The 9,347-nt window shown below is 42.5% G+C and overlaps 1 protein-coding gene across 1 annotated transcript; it reads left to right on the top strand.

The window, feature by feature from the left end:
• Nucleotides 1-4,187: 4,187 nt before the first annotated feature.
• On the top strand, nucleotides 4,188-5,928 carry LOC101529296 (melanoma-associated antigen B10-like). The gene is made up of 2 exons (XM_004587960.2): nucleotides 4,188-4,267; nucleotides 4,503-5,928. The coding sequence occupies exon 2, from the start codon at nucleotides 4,543-4,545 to the stop codon at nucleotides 5,593-5,595; it is 1,053 nt and encodes a 350-aa protein (XP_004588017.2). The 5' UTR covers nucleotides 4,188-4,267; nucleotides 4,503-4,542; the 3' UTR covers nucleotides 5,596-5,928.
• The last annotated feature ends 3,419 nt before the right edge of the window (nucleotides 5,929-9,347 follow it).

The raw sequence follows: 9,347 nt of genomic DNA, 5'->3' as shown, positions 1-9,347 counted from the left end.
TAAGATAAGAGTTTTAGGCCAAAGTTCAGTTTTTCAAACACACGGAAGTCAAATTGTTCAGATATTGTGGTGAAAGCTATCTTTTTCTTTTGAATTGGTTTTCCTATGGGCAAAAAACATTTACTTTTATAGGTAAGGGTCTATTCATAGACTATTTTATTCAACTGGCTTATGTGTCTGTTGTCAGTGCTGTACTAACTTGATTAATGTAATAACACAATGTTACCGTTTGGTATTATAATTTCTTAGGCCCAATTCTGTTTCAAAATTGCTTAAGTTGTTTTAGTTAGCTTGTTTTTCCATAAAAATATTAGAAGCAACTTCCATATAACCAACAAAATATCCAGTTGACACAATGACAATGAAAGGTTTGAACTCATTGATCAAATTGAGAAGGTAAATTACCATCGTTAATATGCTGACTTAATTCATGAATAAGATGTTTCTCTCTGTTTAATATTTCACATCTTAATAAAGAAATCTTTAAAAAATATTTCATATCTTCCATTGGCATTTTATAATTTTCAGCTTACAGTTTAACTACATATTTCACTTGATCCAAAGTAGAGATTTTAATTATTTATTTGTTGTAAGCAGTACTGTGTATTTTTTACAGATTTATTTTATTTATTTAAAAAGAGGGAGAGAGAAAGCAGTGAACTTCCATTCATAGGTTCAGGTTCATACTCCAAATGGCTGTAATAGCTAGGACTCACAGCAGTGCCTGTATGGGATGCTAGCCTCTCAGGCAGCAGCCTAACCTACCCTGCCACAATGCTAGCCAGCCCAGTACTGTGAATTTATTTTTAATTTTTTAAAAAAAATTTGAAAGGCACAATGACACATATATACACACGCACATGAAGTCAGAGAGAATGAGACAGAAAAAGAGGTCTTTCCATCTAAAACAGCCAGGGCTTGGTGAGGCTTAATCTACCACTTGGAGTTTCACCTGGGTTTCCCTTGTGGGTGCAGGGGTCCAAGCACCTGGGCCATAGTTTGCTGTTTTCTTAGGCACATTAGTAGGGAGCTGGATCATAAGTGGAGCAACTGGCATTTCAGGGATGTCCACAATGCAGCTGGAAGTTTAACCCACTGTACCACAGCACAGGCCCACAGTTGACCATATTCTAAAACATAAAATTCTATCATAAATGAACTCATGTCATGTTCACTATAACAGTGAATAAATACTCTAAGAAATGCAAAGATGGGGCCTGGCGCCGTGGCCTAGCTGCTAAAGTCCTCACCTTGAACACGCCGAGATCCCATATGGGCACCAGTTCTAATCCCAGCAGCTCCACTTCCCATCCAGCTCCCTGCTTGTGGCCTGGGAAAGCAGTCCAGGATGGCCCAAAGCCTTGGGACTCTGCACCTGTGTGGGAGACCTGGAAGAGGTTCCTGGTTCCTGGCATCGGATCAGCGCTGCACCGGCCGTTGCAGCTCACTTGGGGAGTGAATCATTGGATGGAAGATCATTCTCTCTGTCTCTTCTCCTCTCTGTATATCTGACTATCCAATAAAAAAATAAAATAAATCTTTTTTAAAAAGACATGCAAAGATGATATAATACTAGAAAAAAAAAAGCTTGCCAATTAGAATTTCTCTATACCAATAGAGGAGAAAAGACATTTGATCATTTCCAGGACTAAAGAAAATTCCTTTGGAGAAAAAAATTTAACACAGATTTAACTTTTAGAAAAGCAATATTACAGTGGCCGAAACAGCTCAGTTGGGAGAGCGTTAGACTGAAGAAAAGCAATATTAGAAGAGAATTTTCATTTCCTAAAATGTATGATAAAATAACATGAATGTAAAACATGACACATTCCTATAAAAGTCAAGACCAGCTTACAAAGTTTTGGTACCATCCTTATTGTTGAGAAATGGACTGGAATACATAACCATAGCAAAAAAACCCACATAATGAAATATATAAAAGGTAGGAATATCGAATGGACAGAGATAATAAATGGTGTCAATCACCTCTAATTTGAAAATTCAAGGGAACAATGACACAGTTTAGTTAGATGAATAGGAGACTCTAGAAGGCTGTTGTATGTATTAGCGGATCAAACTCAGGAGTCTAGCTGTATAAAATCAATAACTAATTAGGACACGTAATATAAAATATCCCACACACAACAAGAGCAAATATCAAAACTTTACCTAAGGAAACCTAACAAATATGTACACAGTCTTTTGGAAGCAACTAGAAAAAATGAATTAGGAAGAAGATGTCCCAAGGGATATTGTAAAGACATTACTTAACCTTAACTTATTTACAGATTTACTGCCTACTCTGTACTAAATTGCATTCCCTTCAAAAATTCATATCTGATTTCCCTTATGAGAAGTAATTGGGTTTAAATGAAGTCTTAGTAGCGGGGCTATAATCCAAGAAGACTGGTGTCTTTATGTGACAGAGAGTCAAATCAGAGATCTCACTCCACGTAGACGTAGGCACAGAGAAGACACAGTTCCCATCAGAAACCAATTCTGCTAATACCTTGATCTTGAGCCTGCCTTCCGGAACTGTGAGAAAGTAAATTTCTGCTTAAGTCACATTGTCTGGGATTTTGTTATGGCAGTCAGAGTGGACTAATGAACTGCCTTACATGTAGCATGTGCCATGGCAACCAGATTCAGGCTGCTATTTTCCAAAAGCTACAGAAAGGGGAATGCAAGAGCGATATCAAGATGCCAGTTGTAAAGCGAGTTAAGCCGTCACCTGCACTGCCAGCATCACATATGAGTGGCGGTTTGAATCCCAGCTGCTCCGCTTCTGATTTAGCTGCTTGATAATGTACGTGGGAAAGCAGCAGAAGATGGGCCAAGTTCTTAGGCCCTTTTCACCCACATGGGAGACCTAGATGCTAGTTTCAGGTTGCTAGCTTCTGGGGAGGAAACCATTGGATAGATTTTTCTCCCTTTATAACTCTGCCTCTCAAGTAAATAAATAATCTTAAAAAAAAAAAGATGAAATGAATGAGTCACACATAACAAGGGTAAAAGTTTTTCAGAAAATACCTCAAAAATACACACATATTTGTTAGAAATAGAAATATATTTGCCACTGTGAATGAGAGACAAAATATGAAGCAGCTGTCCCAGAGAGCTGTTAGAGTAACAGCAGATGGTCTAGGTGTCGCAAAATCATGTATCTTAGCCTCTCCCCCTTTGTTTCTTTAGCTATTTATTTATTTATTCATATTTATTTATTCATTTATTTCTAGCCTCTTCCCCTTTTATTTATTTATTTTTAAAGATTTATTAATTTTTATTGCAAAGCCAGATATACAGAGAGGAGGAGAGACAGAGAGGAAGATCTTCCGTCCAATGATTCACTCCCCAAGTGAGCTGCAACGGCCGGCGCAGCGCTGATCCGAAGCCAGGAGCCAGGAACCTCTTCCAGGTCTCTCAGGTGGGTGCAGGGTCCCAATGCATTGGGGCCGTCCTCAACTGCTTTCCCAGGCCACAAGCAGGGAGCTGGATGGGAAGTGGAGCTGCCGGGATTAGAACTGGTGCCCATATGGGATCCCGGGGCGTTCAAGGTGAGGACTTTAGCCGCTAGGCCACGGCGCCGGACCCAACCTCTTCCCCTTTTAAAGCAGACCTTTCAGAATAGCAGGTTCCCCAAATCTGTTTGTCGGGCAAACTGGCCTGCTTACCCAGCGTTTCTCTCTTACACGCCATACCCTGTCTTGGCACCTTGCTTTGTGCTCCAACTTTAGGCTTCTGTATCTAGTTTGCAACTTTGACTCTTTCTCTGCAAGTAGGGAAACAGCCCAAACTCTCAGGGAGTCACTTCCCAGAAAGCCATAAAAGTAGCCAAAAGGAGCACTCCGTACTCCTTACTCCTCATAACCTATCCTGAGGTTTTACAAGATAACTCATCCCAGCACACAGGCACACTTGCACTCACAGCCCTCCCTAACTTGAACTTCAAGCGTCTCAGAAAAATAACAGTCCTGTATGAGGAAAATAGCCTCAGACCTTCGCATGAGGGACGTGACACTGAGAGTCTAACTGAGGACCCGTAGTTAGAAGCACGCGCACGCGCTCAGTGGGCAACACAAATGAGGATACAGTATTGCCCCTGCACGTGGCCTCGAGCCACCACGTGAAGCACACAACCGTTAAAACCAACGTCTGACGTCCTTACGTTCTACGTTCTACGGGGTGATCAGAAGGCCTTTGGATTAAGGGACAACGGTCGACAGGAAGAGAAGTCAAGCTTTACGGAGGATAAAGGAACTGTTCCTGAGTAAGTACTGATGGGACCTTTTACCTTACAACTGAAGCTGATCTACTTAGGAAGGCCTTGGGTGGGGGCCATGAGGTTAAGGACTTTCTTCTTTCCCTCCGGGAGTTCCAGGCAGGGCAAGGCCTTTGGTCTCTTTGAAGTTGCTTCCGGTTGTCAGTGGACAAACCGATTGGTAAAACGAAGTGTTAGCTGCTTGCTGAGAGGCACACACACCACTTTATTCTCCCTCCTCCAGGTGCCTTCTTTCTTTTCCTGAATCTTTGACTGGAGTCATCATGCCTCGGGGGCAGAAAAGCAAGCTCCGTTCCCGGGAGAAGCGCCGCCATGTGCAGAGTGAGATTTGGAGTGTCCCGGATGCTCCGGCCACTGCTGCCGCCATGGCTGAAGAAGGAGAGCCTCTCTCTTCTTCCCCTCCCGTTTGCGATGTTAATCCCCACAGCTCCGCAGCCACTTCTGCGGTCTGTACCAAATCCCAAGGGCCGCGAAAGAGAGGCCCAGCCACCCCCAATATTTCTGGAGGTGTTACCCGCACAAAATCTAATAGAGGTGCTAAGAGCCAAGGTGGGAAAAGAGCAAGCACTTCTCAGGTGGGGATCGCCACTGGTAATTCATGTGTTAATCCTCTAGATCAGAAGGCGCTTTTGTTGGTGCAATCTATGCTGCGCAAATATAGCATGAGAGAGCTGATAACAAAAGAAGGCATGCTGAGATATGTCACTAGAAAGTACAAGATGCACTTCCGTGAGATCCTCCAGAAGGCCTCTGACTTCATGGGGCTAGTTTTTGGGATCTTTGTGAAGGAAGTTGACCCGATTAGGCACCACTATGCCCTTGTCAGCCAGTTGAGTCAAATCGGTGAGCCAGAAGTGAATAGCGATGATATAATGCTGCACAGTGGCCTCCTGATGATTATCCTGTGCGTTATCTTCCTGAAAGGCAATGAGGCTTCTGAGGAAGACATCTGGGAGGTGCTAAACGTGATAGGCATCTTTGCTGGAAAGAGCCACTTCATCCTTGGTGAACCCAAGCAGCTCATCACCCAAGATTTGGTGCAGGAAATGTACCTGGAGTATAAGCAGGTACCTAACAGTGATCCTCCACGCTATGGGTTCCTGTGGGGCCTAAGAGCGCATACAGAAATCAGTAAAACGAGAGTTTTTGAGGTTTTCTCCAAGATTCACAACACAGTGCCCACTGCCTTCCCAGCATGGTGTGAAAGCGCCTTGGGAGATGAGGAAGAAAGAATGCGAGCCAGATTTACTGATATGTTTCCTATTAGTGTACAATGTGGAGTTGATTTCAACAGTTTTTCTGATAGTAGAATCTAAGGGAACAATCACATTGTGTTTACTATTCTGTTCTACTTAAGTAACTTATAGGATTATCTTCTGTTGTTTATGAGTGTTTGCAAATGTTTTTTTAAAAATGTTTAATTAGCTTCTAAATGTATGAATGCTATTGGTTACATATTTATTATTATTAGGTTTAAGAGTTTAAAGTTTGTTACTTAATAAAGCAAATAGGGAAGTCTTTCATGTTATTTAGTGGTTTGCAACAAAAAATATAGCCATCAAATAGGCATTTACTTAGAAATGTGGAAGAAATCAACAGTAAAATAGAATTGTCAAAGTGAAACATGACACATTTTTGTTTTCCCTTATCTTCTTCTGTTGTTCTATGAAATAAAAATTTATTTGCTTCATATATTTGTTTCATATATTTACTAGTAGTAGCTATCACGTAAGATGGTAAAGGCACTAAGACATTAAAGACAAGTGATAAAGGGTGGAGTGAGGTGGAGGAGGGTAGTGTGGGGTGGAAAGGGGTGCGCTAGTGTTCTGGGTGGGGTGAGGTATGCTGGTGAAGTATAGTGTGGTAGAGTGGGGTGGGCTCAGGGGTGGCATGAGGTGAGTGAGGTGGGGTTCGGTATGCTGGGGTGGGGTATGGTAATGTGGAGTGGGCTATTGTGTGGCTCAGGGGTGGGATGAAATGAGGTAGAATTGGGTATACTTGGGGTCAGGTATGGTGAGGTGGAGTGGGGTATTGTGGGTGATGTGGCGTGTGCTAAGTGAGTGGGGTTAAATAGGGAGAGGGATAACCAGATGAGAATAGTTAGGGGCAAATTCCCAGAGAAAAAGCAATTTGGGGCCTTGGAAAAACTCAAGTCCCTCAGTGGGAGGTCATTTTAAATTAAGCTTGGTGGGGTCCGGCACCGTGGCCTAGCAGCTAAATTCCTTGCCTTGAATGTGCTAGGATCCCATAAGGGTACCGGTTCTAATCCCAGCAGCTCCACTTCCCATCCAGCTCCCTGCTTGTGGCCTGGGAGAGCAGCCGAGGACGGCCCAAGGCCTTGGGATCCTACACCTGCATGGGAGACCCGGAGTAAGTTCCTGGCTCCTGGCTTAGGATCAGCTCATTTTTGGCAACGTTCACTTGGGGAGTGAATCATTGGGGAGGTGTCAAAGTGACGAGCAGGGCTAGCTTTTAGGTGGTATTTAGGTCAGACTCTTCCTCGAATGGAGAGCCTCTTTTGAGTCCTTGTAGAAATCTAAAAGAATCTCCACTTGGATCAGGGATAGAAAGCACCCTGTGTTCTGGTGCAAATGGACCCAGTGCCACACCCAGTGTTTTATGTACATCACTTCCAGTGAATTCTGGAGAAATAAGGTGATTCGCTTAAGGCAGATGGGATTCTCAAAATACATTACACTAGCACCCTTTTCTTTGAGTTGAGGAATCCGAAGTCAGCTTCATTAAAAAAGGCACTCAATGAGGTTATATTGGGTATAATTTGACAAACATAGGCAGAGTGGAGACTTCGGGCAATGGTTAAATTTAATGAAAAATTTTTAAAAGGTTTGTATAGGAAACCAAGAGAAAGGGAAATTTTGCATTATTGGAAGTAGGTTATTTTCAGCACATTTCTCTGAAGGGAGGCTTGATGGGGTAGAGGTTAAAGGAATAAAAACAAGGATGGTTGGCTAAAATGGCAGCTAGGAGGGAGGGAAACGGTGGCTTTTGACACTTCTAGGAGGTTGGAGCTGTATTAATTGTTAAACATTCCCCAGCATCCAAATCAATTGAAACAATATGCATGGAGGGGTTGCCAAATCCCTCCACCCACCCTCCAGTTAAGCAGAATGTTTGTCTAACTTGGTTTTCTGTGTCCTGTAATACTGCACATTCATGATCATATTTTGAATTAGAAAACAAGCAAAAAGGATATCCCACTAGAAGAGGTGATACCATCTGGATTTTAAAAAAATCAAAATAACAATAGGAATAATGCCATTCTTTGACATTTCAACGCTCAGCAGTCCCTATGCTGGATGTTTTATAAACCTTACATTCCAGCAATCATTGAAGGCAAGGTTTAATCAAACTCACTTCACTGATCACTCTCAAAGCTCAGAAAGTTTGAGAGTGTGTCTAGTTCACACATCTGTTAAGTGATAGGGTGCGACTGTATCTCTAGTCTGTGGCGTACATGTGGTGTTTGCCTGCTCTTAGTCCGAGGAAATTGACAGGTGTATTGATTCGTTTCTCTTATGAGTACTCCACAATGTCTCTGAGGGAATGAAAAGACAGATCCCATACCCAGGGACTAAAAACAGGCCTAAGTGGGAACCCAACGTAGTATGGGACTTTCTCATTTGTCTAAGGGTCTCATGTCCCTAGCCCCGGGGTTCTTTGGGAGCTCATCTGCCCTGGTTCCAGCACACACATGTCCAGTCCCAGCACTTCCTAGCATCTTCCCCACTGTGTTCTCCTGCCCTGGAGCCTGCGCCCTTGCCGAGAGGAGCTGAAAGTGCATATTAACCTGGCCTGTCCCCATCATAGAGGGTTCCAAGTACTAGTGAGTCTCACTCTTCACAGTGGCTCCTCTATGATAATCACAGTCCTTTCCACTAACTGTTCCAGCGCACACTAAAGGTAGTGGAACTACTCAGCTCCCTGTGGTGTCTGCACCACACTTTCAAAATATTCACAGACCTGACAGGGAAGTCTGACGATGAAGTTAGAGAGCAGGATGTGGAAATCACCTCAGTGTTCGGTGTTGAATTTTAATGGAGCTATTCACTGGAGACTGGGATCAGCATTGCAGTACAGCAGCTTAATCTACTGCCTGTGATGCCAGTGTCCTCTAACTGTGATGCCAATATCCTATATGAGTGCCCGTTTGCATCCTGGCTGCTCCACCGCTGAAACCACTCCAGGTTAATGTGTCTGGGAAGGTAGCAGAAGCTGGCACAAGTGCTTAGGCCTCTTCTGCTCTTGTGAAAGACCTGGACAGATTGCCAGGATCCTGGCTTCAGCCTAATTCAGTCCCAACCATTGTGACCATTTCAGGGAGTTAACCTATGGATAAAAGATAGCTTCCTCTATGTCTGTCCCTCTTTCTCTTTCACACTGCCTTTCAAATAAGTAAATCTTTTAAAAAATATTTGAGACTTACCATGGGACACATATATCAATGAATGCTTTTAGGTGATCTAAAAGCAAAACTCCCAAAGTAATCAAGAGTGGAAATCACTGGGTAAGCAAATATTTACTGAGGCTAGTTCCTTGAATTGCAGCAGTATTTTTTTTTAAATATATTTATTTATTTTTATTAATCAACGGTCCGCAGAAACAGAAGAACAGTAAACTTCCTTCGAGACTAGGGAGAGGACCTTTCTCTGGTCCTTACTTAGTTCCAACTTTGGATCCCCACCCTCTCTTGCAATGACCATCAAAATTTTAGCAGTCAATTTTTAGTAGGTGAGAAAATGGTGTCATGACTGATACACTAGCCCCGATAAGAAAAGAAACAATTCAGTCATCTTCCACTCTCCCACATCCACTCACCTCGCAGGAAAAGGGGTGTTTCAGGTAGTAGGTAAGATATTCTTGTTATCCCCGAAAACTAGCAATGTGGCTACATCATAATTTTCACTCATTAAAGACATTCCTTCAGAATTCATCCTTGTCCTCAGAATTAGCTATAATAAAAATATGCATTATTTAAAAAATTTATTCAAGGATTTTTTTCTTCCACATTTGTTTAACACAAATCACAGAATTTTTAAAGTACATGAAA

Source organism: Ochotona princeps, chromosome X, assembly GCF_030435755.1.
Source record: "Ochotona princeps isolate mOchPri1 chromosome X, mOchPri1.hap1, whole genome shotgun sequence".
In the NCBI taxonomy this organism is placed as follows: Eukaryota; Metazoa; Chordata; class Mammalia; order Lagomorpha; family Ochotonidae; genus Ochotona; species Ochotona princeps.
The sequence above is the reverse complement of the archived record's forward strand: the minus strand, read 5'-3'. Positions and strand labels throughout refer to the sequence as shown.